This window comes from Delphinus delphis, chromosome 1, assembly GCF_949987515.2.
Source record: "Delphinus delphis chromosome 1, mDelDel1.2, whole genome shotgun sequence".
In the NCBI taxonomy this organism is placed as follows: domain Eukaryota; kingdom Metazoa; phylum Chordata; class Mammalia; order Artiodactyla; family Delphinidae; genus Delphinus; species Delphinus delphis.
In genome coordinates, this window is record NC_082683.1 from 34,502,503 (window position 1) to 34,517,570 (window position 15,068).

The following is a 15,068-nucleotide window of genomic DNA, read 5'->3' on the forward strand; positions in this document are numbered from 1 at the left end:
TATGGGTTTGCCCCTGGGGCTCATTGTTCTTGGCCTGTCTAGGGGATAGAGCTCACAGATATATGTACAGTCAGACCCTCAGCACCCATGGGGGATTGGTTCCAGGACACCCAGCCCCCTCCCCCACCAACCACAAGCATACCGAAAATCCCCGGATGCTCAAGTCCCTTATATAAAAAAATGTAGTGCAGTCGGCTCTCCATCTTTCCAGGTCCGCATCCATGGTTACAGAAGGCTCTGTGTATGTATATCGCACACATGTACATACACACACAACTATCTATTTCTACATTTATCTACATATATAAAAAGCTGTGTGTTCATCCAGATACCTCCAATTCCAATCCAACTCCACAAGATTCATTCTAGTCTTCCTCGTTTCCATCTTTGTAAATCCGTTCTCTGACAATGAGAAGCCTGGCTCCCATTATTTTCAGTGTATTTGCTTATTTGTTCAATCCCCTTATACGTAACCAGTCTCTGACCCTGCCAGCCAAGGACTCTTCAGCTTTGCAGTGACCACATGGGCCACGGCACAGAGAGGGAGAGGCAGTGCTTCGGGTTTTGACTTCGTTATTCCACAGCATCGTGTCAGCCCTTTGATGCTTTGAAGAATTGTTTACCCTTTCCTCAACACTTTTTTCTTCTTTTTAAAAAAATTGTATTGAAGTATAGTTGATTTACAATGTTGTGTTAATTTCTGCTGTACAGCAAAGTGAATCAGTTTCCTCCACATTTTTAGTTGTTTTCAACAAGACTGTTGTCCAGAATAAAATTGCCTGCAATGGTCTCATAAATTGAATTAAATATTGTTTTCATGTGCTCTACGAGGGGAAAAGGTCAGGAAGCACTGCTTTGGGTGTTGTCCATTCTCCATGGCCAGTGTCGCCTGGATCAGGTTTCGTTGTGGTTCCCCATAAGCTTGGCCAACTCTAGGCAAAATCTTAAATTGAACCACTTTCATTACATCCAGTATTCAATGGTAGCTCAGTTGCAATTCTCAGTTGAAATCTAGAAAAGGAGAAGCAACACACAGCTCTCCCTAGCCCAAACTTCAGTATGTGTAGGAGTCACCTGGAGGTCTCCTTAAAATGCTGAATCTGTTTCACCTAGTCTGGGGTGGGGCCTGAGATTCTGTATTTCTAACAAGTTTCCAGGGGATGCGAATCCTGTGGTTGGAGAGCTGTGCTCTGAGTAGCAAGAGTCTCTATTCATCACCTTTATTCCAGTGGTCAGCAGGGAGGATACTAAATTATACAACCAGTAAAACTTAGACGTATTTTTGTTTGTTTGTTTGTTTTGCGGTACGCGGGCCTCTCACTGTTGTGGCCTCTCCCGTTGCGGGGCACAGGCTCCAGACGCGCAGGCTCAACGGCCATGGCTCATGGGCCTAGCCGCTCTGCGGCATGTGGGATCCTCCCGGACCGGGGCACGAACCTGTGTCCCCTGCATCGGCAGGCAGACTCTCAACCACTGAGCCACCAGGGAAGCCCAAACTTAGACGTATTTTTAACCTTTAGATTTTTTTTCATTTGCGCACACACACGCACACATGCGTGCAGAAGAGCGGAGTGAACCCCTAAGTACCACTGGCATTTACCAATCTTATTTTATAATTTCACCTGCCCCTGACCTTTCTATTCCTAGAATATTTTAAAGCAAATCCAGCCATTATATTGTTTCAGTGTGCACCTCTGACAGACAAGGCTTAAAAAAATAATAACCACAGTGTCGTTATCACATAAAATAAACAATACATATAACCCAAAATTAACCATAATTTCTTGACATCATCTGATACTCAGTTCCTATCCATATTCTCAGGTTCAGGCAATAGATGAGTGCACTGGTCAGCTGCTCCAGCTCCCAGTTCACTCCCCTTAGCTGAACACCTGTTGCCACGGTACTTGGGCTTTCCTTCGGGGCTGAGGGCACAGGTATATCCCTCCCCAAACCGTCTTTTATGGCTTGCCAATTTCATTCTTGGAGGAACTCTGCTAATAAACAACAGCGCAAGCTTTAGGATCATGCCCTTTGACCCACCTTCCTGGGTCTCCTCTCAGCCCTCTAGCCTTGAGGCTGGGACAGGAAACAGGAAAGCTGGACAGTTTGCCCTGTCACAGGTTGGCAGCCGAGGTGACCGTGATGTAGACATTTGAAAGAGGAGAGACTGGGGGCATGGGGGAGGGGATCAGGCCTCCCAAACTCCTCTAGCTGCAAACTCTAAACTTTTCCCAGGCATCCTCCCATTGCCAGGACCCCACTCCGTTGTTAATCAGTGTACTGATTGGGTTGTGAGTGGTCAGCTGACTCTCCAGCTCTCCAATCTCTGGCTATAGCCACAAAAGTTTTCTCTTCACGAAGGATCACACGGAAGCTTGTTTCCACCCTGCCTTCATGCTGCCCACTGGCCCAGAGCTTGTCTCTCTCACAGCCTATCTCTGAAGCAGCCAGCACACTCTATCCCAACATTTTCCTACCAAGTCCCAAGCCTCTGGTGGTCCCTGAACCGCAAGAGATGACACGTGGTTTCCCAGCCAACTGCTTCCTGACCAGATAGTGAGGGCGTCCGAATCCCCCGCCTGGGACAGAGAGGCCAGCCTCTGGGCTCCACACCCCACCTGCTCAGCGACACCTGGAACAGGAGCCCTCACTGCGACGCTCATTTTCTAGGTTCCAAATTTGGCATTAGTCGGGGCTCTTCTGGCTGTGTGTGACAGAAATCAAACGCACAATTGTTTCAGCCAAAAGGGGTTTATTTCTTGAGAGGGTGTGTGGATCTCATGAAACGGCCCGGTCCCAGGAAAGGCAGAGGGAAACGGGCTTCCTCTCGTCTGTCCTGCCTCTTGTTGGACATGAGACCCCCTCAGAGGGGCAAGAAATGTGGCCCCCCCAGCCCCAAACTTCAGGCCTCACAGAAGTACCCTCAGTGCTGCTGACCTCAGATGCCCAGGTCCACCTCAGTCCCATTAGGTTGGGACACCTGGGGTGGGGGGTGAGCTAGGCATCAGCTCCCCAGGTGACTCGAATGTGCGCGCCAAGAGCCGCTGCTTTATAGCGTCAGGCACCCAGAGACACTCTTCTGTAGTTCTCGCTCACAGTTCCGGGGGCCAGGGCTCGGGGGCCCACCCCCTCCAGCCCCTGAGACGCCCCTGTGTACGTGCAGCCGCTGCCACGCTGGGGCACCTGTGGACGATCCCACAGCAGCTCTGCCATCTGCTTCTCCCCTCCCACCCCTACCTTCTCCTGGAGAGTGCATGCGCGATGGTCATCTTGTCTGACCACCTCTCAGAGGCACGTCAGGGGAGAAGGCTGAGCTGCGTCCTTAGGATCTGGTGACTTGGTGGGAGACGTCCCAGGACAGGTGGTGGAGGAAGCCAGGACAGAGCTGGCTGAGGGCATGGGAAGGCAAGGGACAGTTCTTTCCAAGAGCTGTGGCCAGCTCTTTCCAGTCAGGAGAGACAGAGGGCAGAGGCCAGAGAGAGACTCAGGGTCCCGGGAGGATGTCTGGGATGGAAGAGGCCTGAGCATGAGGGCAGGGGCTGATCTGGGTTAATTTTCCCTTGACTGGGGGTCTCCAATCAAGGAGGTCGTGGTGCCAACCCAAGGACAGCTAGGGAGGATCAGCTTGGATGCGCTGTGTAACCCACACTGGATCTGTCTCCCTCTCTTTGTGCCCAAGGACCCCAGGGACCAGCTCTGACCTCTCTGAGCCAGGCCCCACCCTCATCATACCAGGGACAGATCAAATGACACCACACTCAGGGCTGGATGTTCACTTTTCTTTCCAAAAGATACCAAGCACCCGGTCTAGGTGTGGCAGTGGGACAGAGCCAGGCTGGGGAACCTGGACATTACACACCCAGGGGGCCCTTGGTGGAGGCAGACAATTTAACAACTGGTCTGAAAGTCAAAAGAGAGGAGAGCTGGTTAGCAGGGGGAGCAGCAGGCAGTGGGGGGTGGCAGGGGCTATGGGGTTCAGGCACGGACCCAGGGACTGGCCAGTGCAGCTCACAGCAGCCCTGCCGGGGCCCATTTCTGGGGCAGGGGTGACATGGCCTGGCTTAGCCATCTGTGTGGATGTCCATGCAGCACTAGGCATACTGCGAAACCTGAATTCAGAGGCAGCAGGGCCAGGCCTCCTGGTCTCTCCGAACCTGTTTCCTCGTGTGTAAGTGGGGGACATTGGTCGCCCGGCACTGCCTCCGTGGGGTTGCTGTGAGGAGCCCATGGGCCGGGGGAGGCGATGGGCTCTGGTCACCCCAGGGCACTGGGCACCCAGCTTGTCTTTACTGCTGTGTCCTCGAGGCCCAGCACAGAGAAGACACTCACACAGCCTGTCAGTGAGTAAATAAGTGGTCGTGAAAGGGACTGCAGCTGGCCGGGGTGTGGACAGGTCCGTGCCGTGCTTGCACCTGTGCCGGCCGTGCGTGTGCGCCTGAGGGCTGGGGCCTGCCTCCCACCTCTCTCTGAGTGTCTGGGTCTGAGTCTCAGAGCACAGGGTGGGTGCCTGGGTTGGGGACAAGTTGCTCAGAACCTAACCGAGCTGGGGGGACACCCTGCGCCCTCCTGGCCCCGCCCGGGGTGCTGGCAGGGGCCGGCGGATGCTGCGCGGGGCTCAGACATACTCTCGGGCAGCCGCCGAGGGGCCGGGCCGGTAGGGCTGCGGGCTGCTGTTGGATCTCTCGGGCTCCTGGCACGTGCAGCAGAGGAAGGAGCCGCCCAGCATGGCCAGGCCGGCGGCGGCCCAGCCCAGAAACAGGGCTGGACCAAACTCGTACCTGCAAGGGGTGGAGGACGCCATCAGGTGTGCCTGCGCCTCCGCCCCGCCCCGTCCTCCCCCGGGGGCTCCCGGCCTCCGCCCTGGCAGAGCAGAGGGCGGGCTGGACGTGGGGAGCTGAGGCTGGGGCCTCACAAGCGTCCTCGGACTCGCCCGGTAAGTTGGGATGAGCGCTCATCTTTCCTCCCGCCCCTGCCCCAGCACATCAACACCACCCGGTGCGACCCAGCTCAGGCTGGGCTGCTCCGCGCAGCCTCGAGCCCCTTTCCTCCTCCGGCCAGATGAGGGGGCGTGGGGGGGCCCGCCAGGCCCGTCGGGGAGAGGAGGGGCGGGGCAGTCCTGCCACCTCTCTCGGTCACGGTCTGGCCCACGGAACTCGCCGCCGGGCTCCCGCCACCCTCTGGAGAAGGCCAGACTCCTCCGCCGACTCCACCTGGCACTCCGGCCTTTCCACCCACAAGCCCAGCGGGCCAGCCCAGCGCCCCCTCTGCAGCATTCGGGTCACCCCACCTCTGTGCCTTTGCACGAGGCGCCCCCTGCCGGAGCGTCTCGCCTCCGGTGCTCCGCCTCCAGGGCCCAGTTCAGATGCCACCTTCTCCCCGAAGGCTTCCCCTGACCCCCCTCCGCTCGCCGCCTGGCGCTGACTCTCACTGGGTGGCTGTTCAGTTCCTTGTTTGTCTGGCTCCCTGGGGAGCAACTTGAGGGCAGACAGCACCGGATTCATCCATGTCCCCAGGGCCCAGCACAGGACCTGCAACTCAGGCAGCCTTGCGGAGTGTTGAAGGGACAGGAGCAAGCACCAGCTTGCTCCCCAGGTATCTCTGAGCAGAGCTACCTCTTGCTTGGCAGGTTTTCATGGCTAGAGCTACCAGCCCCAGGGAATGAACCTCACTCCTGAAGTCTTCATTTCCTCCCCCTCTCCACTCTGCTGCCTCCTCCAGGGAGCCCTCCTGACTGCAACAACCCAGGCATCTCTTTTCTCATTCTCCTTCCACCCCAGGGCCCAAGGCCTGTTGGGATGTTTGGGGTTGAGACTATCCCATTCTCTGCTCCCCACAGAGCTGAGAGGTAAGGGAGGGGCCAGGTCCTTCACAGAGCTCCCTATTCGGCCCCCATACCCTGGCCTTATAAGTCCTGACCACTCTAGCTCGTAAATATCTCTGGGCCTACTCTCCACTGCTAGCCCCTGGCCCCAAGCCCTCTGCTCCAGACCTTTTCATCAGCACCTTACTGGCCTTGCTCCCTCCCCACCATTCTGCACACCACAGCCAGAGGGACTGTCCTGCCTTCCACACCAGGACACGGAAAAAAACCTTCCTATGGCTGCAAGGCCCTCTGCCATCTGCCCTTAGGACTTTTCCAGCCTCATCTCTCCGGCCCAAAGTCACTGTGCCTCCTACAGAAATAACAGCCCAGGCACTGTGCTAAGTCCCTTACCTGCACCATCTCACAGAACCCTCACAACCACACTGAGCTCCGTCCTTGGTCCTAGCTGCCTTTTACAGGGGAGGAAACCAGGCACAGAAAGGTTAAGGAACTTGCCAGTCACACAGCCAGCCCGTGCAGAGCTGGGATTTAAATCCAGAGCCACGGCATTTAGCTACTGGGGTGGCATTCAGGGCCCAGCCACAGCTGCTCCCCACTCCAGAGAGCTTCTCAGTAACAGCACCTGGGGCTCGTCCGTCCCCTGTTTCCCCCTCCAAGTGCCCTGCTGGACAAAGGCCAGTGGTCCCAGAGGAGGTGGAGTGGGAGGCCCAGCCTGTTCCCTGGCCCAAGCCATGCCCTGGTGCTCACCTGGCGTTGACGGGTGTGCTGGGGTTGAAGAACTCCTGGGTCACCAGTGTGGCATACCACGAGACGGCCGTCAAAGTGCAGAGGCCTAAGGACAGGGTGGGGGGGGCGGTCTCAGCTCTGCTCTGGCCTCCAGAGGGCCCCCCAGGATGGTGCTACCTGCCAGGGTCAAGAGGATGGAGGAGGAGCCAGGCACTCACCCGCCAGGAGGAATAGGGCACCCCCAGCGATGGCCACTCGGCCCTTGGCGATGGGGTTGCTGTCTCCGACCCGGGTGCACTTCATACCGATGACACTGAGGACCATGGCCACGAAGCCCAGGAGCACGGCCACCACCATCAGGGCTCGCGCTGACTGGATGTGACCTGGTTGGGGTGGGAGGGACTGAGCGGGGGGGGGGGGGGGGGGGGGGGTGGCGGGAGAAGTGGGCGGGTGGGAGGAGCCCAAGATGGGAGGGGCGGGAGCTAGAGCAGGACGCTCCTCCTGGGCTACTACCTGCGGCAGGTGTGACGGGATCCTGAGGGCTCAGGTGACTACAGGGCGTGAGGGCAGAGTGTGGAGGCTGAGCCTCACCATTTAACCCCACCGTTTGCTCTCCCTGGCAGGTTCTTCCAGGTCGTGTGTGGTGACAGAGTGGTATGAGTTCTCCCATCAGCTGCTTTCCGGCCAGGCGCCTCCCTTTGGGGCCCACCCCTCCCAGGCAGCGGGGGGCAGTTTCTCCTCAGGCCTTTCAGATTCACCAGAAAGAGGACCCAGGGTGTCTGAGGCCCAGCTCAGCCCAGGTTGGCCCTTGGACAGGGATGCCTCCCCCATTGTCCATTCCGACTCGAGTTACCTTCCCCTGTGCCCTTTGAGTCGCCCATGGTAGCTGTATGTCTGCTGCCGGCGTCAGTCCCGGGCCTGGGGGGCAGCTCAGGGGATCTGGGTCCCTGAGGGAGGCCAGATGACCTGCCTGGTCCGGAGTGGTGGGGGGCGTGTGACAGCAGCCCAGCTCAGGCCTGTGCGGCCCCGGGGCGGAGGGCAGGCGGGCCGGCCCCCAGCCAGGGGTAGAGCTGCAGTGGCGCCTGTTTACGAGTCAGCTTGTCAGGCTCAACCCCTACACCGCAGGGGGAGGAGAGCCACCCGTGTGCCCAAGCGCCTGGGTGCGGACCTGCATGTGCACGTGTGTGGCTGTGTGTCTGTGCGTGTGGGTAGGTGTACCCGGGTGCCGGCATACTTGTCTACATGGCAGGACTGGCAAGTAGGTGTGTGTGCACAGTGTATCTGCAGAGTGTGGAGAGAAATGGAGGGAAGGGTCTTGACTTAGAGCCTCTGAGTGCCGGACACTCGTCTCCTCTGACCCAGAGTCCTGTGAAAGTCCTAGTCCCCTTTCCAGAGGAGGACAGAGAGGGTCAGTGACTCCTTCAAGGTTACAGTGGAAGAGCTGGCATGTGGACCCATGGCTGCTGGAGCCTAGAGCCCCTGCCCCCAGGAGGGCCAGGCTGGCCTGGATCTTCATGAGTGCACGGGAGGCAGGGGCTGCAGAGGGCAGCCCGGTGCAGACAGCAGACCGTGGGAAAGCTTGCTCCGGACCTCCCAGCCCCATATCCACCTCCCCATCCCAGTGGGCATGAGGCCTACCTTCCAGGGCAAGCAGCGAGTCATAGAGCTTGCACTGCACCTGACCGGTGCTCTGGGAGGCGCAGGACATCCAGAGCCCTTCGTAGAGGCCCACGGCGGTGATGATGGCATCGCCTGCGTAGGAGGACTGCTTCCACTGCGGGAGCGCTGTGCTGGCAATGATGCCCACCCAGCCACCCAGGGCCAGGAAGTAGCCCAGGAGCTGAAGACCTGAGTTGGCCATGGCCCAGGGGAGGGGATAGGGGTTCCAGGGCTCAGGGCTGGGCCAGGGTCCCTGGGGGGGCCGAGGTCATGGCCAGGTGACAGGAGCAGCTGGGTTGGGGGTGGGATGCAGCAAGTGGTCAGAGGCTGAGAAGGAGAGGTGACAGCCCTGCAGTGGCAGCAGCAAAGGCAGTGGCTTCAGGCTCTAGAATGCTGGGGGAGGCCTGAGCTGGAAAGGCCAGGGGCCCGCCCACAGCCGCCACCTAAGCCAGGGCAAGGTCCCCAGCAAAGCTCCTGCCCAGCCCCCGGGGGGGGGGGGGGGGGGTGGGGCGTGGCCAAGGTGGTGCCCCTCCCCAGGGATGGAGAAGGGAGGGGCTGGGAGGAGTGACCCCCGGCTGGCTCTCAGGGCCTTTCCCCTAGGGAAACCCCTTTAGGGGCCTGATAAGAGTGCCCTAAAATTCTCCTAATTCCTATCCCAGACACCAGCACTGAGATGATGGACTTTGCCCTTGCACTGCTGATGTGACCCTTGGGGTTTTCTGTCCTCTGACCGCAGGACAGAAAGAAAATGGAATTCCAGTTTGCAGGAGGTAAGACTAGGGTTAGACACTGGGGAGAACTTTTTGGAGCGGGTTCTGAGGTCAGCTATGGAGAGACTGGGTTGGGGAGGGGTGTTGGGGAGTGGGGGTCCTTGGTACCTGGGGCCCATGTGTATCAGAAACAGCAGAGGCCAGACTCAGCGTGGGATCTGTTTGAGATCTGAGGGGGGCAGAAAAGGGACCCCATGAAGGCTGGGACAGGGCTGGCCACCAGCCAACAAGGAGCCTGGCAGGGAGGTGGGAGACAGCACCAACCTTCTGGGATCAGCCTGAAGGAAGGCAGACTGTTCAGCCCCTTTAATCCCCTTGCTGGCTGGCTTAGCAGCTCCTGCTGGGGCCTGAGGCACAGGCCCCTGAGCCCCCAGCTCCAGAACAGCCTGGGGGGGAGCAGTGGCCTCTGCACATTCCCGGGGTTCAGGCTGCCCCCTCCGAGCGCCCCACCTTCCCTCCTCTCTCCCGTCCCAGCTCAGCCCCCTGCAGCAGGGGAATGTTTAACTCTCCTCGACCTCATTAGCAATCCCCTCACGTTCAGTTCGGCTCGCCAGGCGTGGGTACAGGGGAATGTCACAACCCCGCTCCCGCCAGCCCCCCGGCGCCCCCTCCAACCCCAGCAGCCCACGCGCCCTTTGCCGGACTGCACTGGGGGAAGGCAGGGTCCCGCCGCAGACCCTGGCCTCCTTGCACCCCCGACCCAGACCCCCTCCGCAGGGACAGCCCCGCCCGCTCCCTCCCTCGCATTCTTCACGTGGCTATGCAAACGAGAGGGTGCCCGGCGCTGCAGACAATGCTGCCCTGTGCGCCCGCCCGCGCGTGGGCCCTGGTATGGCCCGCGGCCCCGCGGCGGCCAGCGGGGGGAGGGGCCTGCCCTCGAGGGGGCGGCGGGCTCTGCTGGGCGGGCCTGCGGTTCCCGACACTGCGCCCCTTCCCTTCCCACCCTCCTCACCCCGGCCCTCCGTGCTGGGAAGGCCGAGCCACGTGGATCTGTGCACACGCAGACCTGCTTCCTGGGGCGGCCTGCGCGTCCCCCAAAGCTAGCGGGGCCTGGATCCGTGGTACAGAAGCCAGTCCCGAATTCCGATTCCTCTACCACGGACGGTGAGAGACTGTGCGATGGGGATGAGCAGAGCACACAGCCGGAGCCCAGAGTGGAGACTCTCCGGGGCCGCAGGGAGCTCCATTTCTACGCGTTTAACCGTCTAATCCTCAAGGCAGCCCCCTCACGATGGGCGTCCCTCCACGGATAAGGAGCCGAGGCTGAGAGAGGCGACCTACCCCACGCTAGGAAGCCAGGGGCTGGGGGGCTTTCCTATCAGATCTGTCCCCCCCACACCCCGCCTTTCTCAGGAGCGCTGGGAGGGGCGAGGCTGAGCTGGCGGTGGAGCCTCGTCCCACCTCTAAAGGGCACGTCGGCTTCGCGGAGTCACAAGGGAGCTGCCCAATGCCTGAGAGAGCGTGAGGCGCGCATGGGGCCGGCGCGCAGCACAGTGATTCCCGGAGGCCGGGTGTCCCTGTCCCAGCCTTCCGCAGGGCTCTCTCTGTAAGGAGGATACAGGGGTCATTCCGGTCCTGAGGAGCACCTGAGTCAGGCCTCTGAGCCTCGGGATCTTCAAGGCCACACAGAAACAGTGTCAGAGCCACACAGCCCTGGAGACCGGAGACTGCAAGCCCCTCCGCTGACAAATGAGGAGCTGGGAGCCAAAGAGGGGAAGCTAGCCTCTTAGGGTCACACAGCTGCCCCCAGGGCCTGCTCACTCCTCCACCCTGGGCGCCCCCAGAGCCCTCCCCCACACCGAGGACCTGAGCCACTTTATGATCCAGAATGAGGCTCACATCTCCCTTGGAAGTGCTTCTTTTAAAAAAAAAAAAAAATTTTTTTTATTGGAGTGTAGTTGATTTACAATGTTAGTTTCGGGTGTACAGCAAAGTGAATCTGTGATACAGAAGCGCTTCTGTTTATCCCTTGTGTTATTTGAGGTCTTGAGTCCATTCTACCAAAACAGCCCCTCCTACCTTGATGGCCTTCCCTCACCCATGTTCCAAAGCCCTTTGGAATTCAGATCCCGCACCTGGAGTAGAGTTCCCTAACCCTGTGTAGCTTCTCCATCTCCACTGGGGTGGTAGGTAGGACTCCTACCACCCCAGTGCCCCCCTGCAGTCCAGCGACTCCCAGGCATGCGGGGAGAGCAGGAAGGCTCAGGACCCACCCCAGCCTCCATTAAGAGCTAACTAGAAACCGCCCTGGGGTGTCACGCTTCACTGTTTAAAAGGTGCTTTCAATTACATTACGAGAAGCTTGGGGTCCTAGCTTTACGCCTGCCACCAAAAAGCTGTGTGATGCTAGGCAAGTCCCTTAGCTTCTCTGGCCCTGGTTCCCAAACTGACAAATAGGGATAATAGCATTCACCTGTCTGGGTCATGAGGGAGTTCGTGAATCGAGATGGGCGAGAAGTGCTTTTGGAAACACAATATGCCGAAGGAATGTGGCTAATGAAAGCTCCGTTCCAAAAAGACTGCCTCCTGGGCGGTCTCCCCCTTGGTCCCTCACCCTGGGTGCGGGCGACTGCTGGTGGCTGACGACCCGCTGCCCCTTCCTGCCTGGCAGTGCCCGGCAGGGAGGGTGCTTTGTAGATAGATCTGTGCTGACCACTGACGGATGGGTGTGAGGATGAACTGTTTCTGCCTCCATCCCAGTGAAACCCTGGAGCGCCCTCCCTGGTCCTTGCCCACTGCCAGTCAGGGGTCCGACTCGGTTGGTTGCCGTCCAGCACATTCTCTGCAAGCCACCACCTGAAACGTTGGAGGCTCAGGAGGTGGTGCTGGTCAAACTCCCCCCAGCTCTGAGTCTGACTTTCCCGTGGAATCCCAGGCTCGGAATGGAGAGGACTTGTCCAGGTGGCACAGCTAGAAAGCAGTGCAGCCAGCAGTGTGGCCGCCCCAGTGCCCTGCCTGCCCCGGCAGGGTCAGGTGCTCTGATCTGGGATCTGTAATGCTCTTTGCATATTTCCTTTCACAGCACTTGGTGCGCTGTTCGTTTGCCTCCTTCTTGAGGACTGAAAGCATCTCCCATCCCTACCACTGGCCCCATTTTTGTGTCCCACGCCGAACCCAGGGTGAGGGCATCTCTGCAGCACACGTGGCTGTCTGGTAGTGCCTTCTTCTCTTCCCCAAACAACCCTGAGCACTGGCTCTCTTTGGCACCCCTGCTGAGAGCTCTGCCAGCTGCCTGGGGTGCCAGAGATGGACGTCTTCCACGTCCACATCTCCCCCGAGTTTGCTGAGTTGCCTCCCGTCCCCTCTAATGCTCCCATGGCTGCTCTCCCTTCACCTCAAGCAGACTTCCCCAGGGCTGACCTGCTCATGCCTGTGTTTTACAAACGGGCCAAGCAATCACAGCATCTCAGCCCGGACCCCGCCATCACCTCCGGCTGCTGGGAGGACTCACCCACCATAATTATATTCACTTATCCCAGTTCTGTTGCCCTTGAAAACGTATGGCCTTTCATGAGCTAAACTGAGATAGTCTGCTGTCTCTCTGTTTAGTACACTTTGAACTGTGAAGGTCACCTGCGTTGATGTGGAAACTTCTGGAAGACCAGAATCAGGCTGATGGAGTTTTCTGTAATGTTGAGTATCTCCTGTGTGCTAAGCATTGTGCCAGGCTCTCTCTGAGTATTCCCTCATTGATACTCTCAGCCATCCTGGGAGGAAAGGACTGTAATCTCATGTTACTGGTGAGGAAACACACTCAGAGGTCACACAACTGGAAGTGGTGGAAGTGAGTCTGGCCCAGCTCAGCACGTGGGTGAAGCTCGTGCTCTTTCCATTAACGTGGTCCTCTCTTCATACGGCGAGTGGGTCATCCAAACAGGACACGGGATCACCAATGACTAAAGGAATCGTGACTGTCCCTATGGGATCATTCCCATGAGCATACTGACTCCCAGCTTAAAAAAACAACTGTTCCTTCACTTCACATCTCCCTCCAGCTCATCCTGCCCCCCACGGAGAGCCAAACTCCTGAGAAGAGTTGTCTATACCCACCAGCACCACTCATTCTCCTTCCCTTCTCACTTGAACTCACTCCAGTCTTTCGTCGACCGGAACATCTCTTGCCAAAGTTCTCCCTGATCTCCGTGTCACCAAATCCAAAAGATGGTTCTCAGTTCCTATCTTGCTCAACCTCTCAGCAGTATTAGACACCGCTGCTCACCCCCTCCTTCCTGAAACACTCTCATCGGCTTCCAGGACTAGGCCTCTTGGTTCCCCTGCTCACGGCTGGTCCTCGTGTCCTCTGTTGGACCCCACTGCCTCCAGAGCCCCAGTTGCCTGCAGCCCGGCCCAGTCTTCTGACTCTTCCTCTGTCTACACTGACCTTAGTCTCCTGGCTTTGAACGCCCCCCAACTGCTGATGGGGACCCCCAAAGTTCTGGCTCCTACCTCCACCTTTCCCTGAACTCAGAAACCTTTTGTCTCACAGGCTCCTTGAACTTGAGCATAACACATGCAAAACCAGACCCCTGCTTTCCACGCCCCATAACCATCTCACCTGCAGTCTGCCCCGTCACGGGAAAGGGCGACTCCACTTCCCCAACTGCTTAGGCTGAATCCTTCCTTTTTTTAATTTTATTTTTATTTTTGGCCATGCCCCTTGGCATGCAGGATCTTAGTTCCCCAAGAAGGGATCAAACCTGTGCCCCCTGCAGTGGAAGCATGGAGTCCCAACCACTGGACCGCCGGGGAATTTCCTAGGCCGAATCCTTCTTTTTTTTTTTTTTTTTTTTTTTTTTGCGGTACGCGGGCCTCTCACTGCCATGGCCTCTCCCATTGCAGAGCACAGGCTCTGGACGCGCAGGCCCAGTGGCCACGGCTCACGGGCCCAGCCGCTCCGCGGCATGTGGGATCCTCCCGGACTGGGGCACGAACCCACGTCCCCTGAATCAGCAGGCGGACTCTCAACCACTGCGCCACCAGGGAAGCCCGGCCTAATCCTTCTTGTTGCTCCTCCCCATACCATCCAACTGATCAGCAACTCCTGTCAGCTCTACTTTAATGAGATCCAGAACCTGACCTTTTCGCTGCCTTCGCTGGCAACACCTGATCCACAACACCTCTATCTGCCCCGGGGTCTTTGCAGCAGCCTCCGTTCTGCTCTCCTTGTCTCAGTTCTTGCCCTCGTAGCCCATTCTCCACATACATTCTTCACTGAGGCCTTTCAAATGTAAGTCAGATGCTCTCACCGCCCTGCTCAAAACCCTCCAAGGGCTCCTGTCTCACTGGGTCAAAGCCCAGGTGCTCTCAGTGGCCGACCAGGCCCCAGGGACCCTGACCTCACTGGCTGCTCTGTGTTAGCACGTCGGCCTCCTTGCTGTTGCCTTCTCCTCAGGGCCTGACCTGCCTTCTTTTCTACCTCAAAGGATTACACACACACATTTATGTGTTTGTTACCTGTCTCCCTTACTAAAATAGAAGCTCTATGACGGCTGGGACTTGTTTGGTTTGACACCATATTCCCAGCACCAGCACTTAGCTGGTGCTCAATAAATAAACACTGGTTGGTTGAATAAATGGGCTCTCAGGGTGCAGGTTCCCAACTCACGACCCCACTGCATCTCAAGCCCAGGAGGGAGATGGGCTTGTGGCCCGAGGAGCTGAATCTCCAGGTCTGGTCTTACTCCGTCTCCTAGAGGTGTGTGTTGTCCTGCACATGGAAGCCCTGAGGTATGAGGACCCTGAGGCCAGACATCAGAGCAGGATGCATGTGGCCGACACGGGGGCAACATGCCAGAGCACTGCTGACCGCTGCTAGCTGCCAGAGAAGGATTAGTAATAATCCCTGCCATCCACCCAGAGCGTTCCAGTTTACAAAATGCTGTCACGTCGGCGTCGCATGTGGGCCCCACGACTGCCCAGAGGTGGGCAGAGCAGCGATTATGGTCCCCGTTATACATATGACAACCCTGAGGTCCCTGAGGTTAAGGGTCTGGCCTGAGACTGCACAGAAAGTGGCCAAGCCGGGTACAGAGCTAAGCCTCTTCACACCATGCCTGCCGCTGCATCCTGCCCAGAGCAATTTTTTT

At 58.2% G+C, this 15,068-nt stretch overlaps 1 protein-coding gene across 1 annotated transcript; it reads right to left on the reverse strand.

Annotated features, from left to right (window-relative positions):
- Window positions 1–3,322: 3,322 nt before the first annotated feature.
- Window positions 3,323–8,547, reverse strand: CLDN19 (claudin 19). The gene is made up of 5 exons (XM_060004258.1): window positions 8,192–8,547; window positions 6,772–6,936; window positions 6,575–6,659; window positions 4,629–4,781; window positions 3,323–3,903 (listed from the first exon to the last, which is right to left on the reverse strand). Exons 1-5 carry the CDS (start codon window positions 8,412–8,414, stop codon window positions 3,855–3,857), a joined length of 675 nt encoding a protein of 224 aa, XP_059860241.1. The 5' UTR covers window positions 8,415–8,547; the 3' UTR covers window positions 3,323–3,854.
- Window positions 8,548–15,068: the final 6,521 nt, after the last annotated feature.

What these genes read in the sequence shown, in the direction of transcription:
- CLDN19 (XM_060004258.1), bottom strand. Translation starts at nt 8,414, where the DNA reads ATGGCCAACTCAGGTCTTCAGCTCCTGGGCTACTTCCTGGCCCTGGGT. An exon ending in CTCGCTGCTTGCCCTGGAAG is followed by an intron (nt 6,937 to 8,191) that starts GTAGGCCTCATG and finishes CACCCCAACCAG; the next exon opens with GTCACATCCAGTCAGCGCGA. An exon ending in TGCCCTATTCCTCCTGGCGG is followed by an intron (nt 6,660 to 6,771) that starts GTGAGTGCCTGG and finishes CCCTGTCCTTAG; the next exon opens with GCCTCTGCACTTTGACGGCC.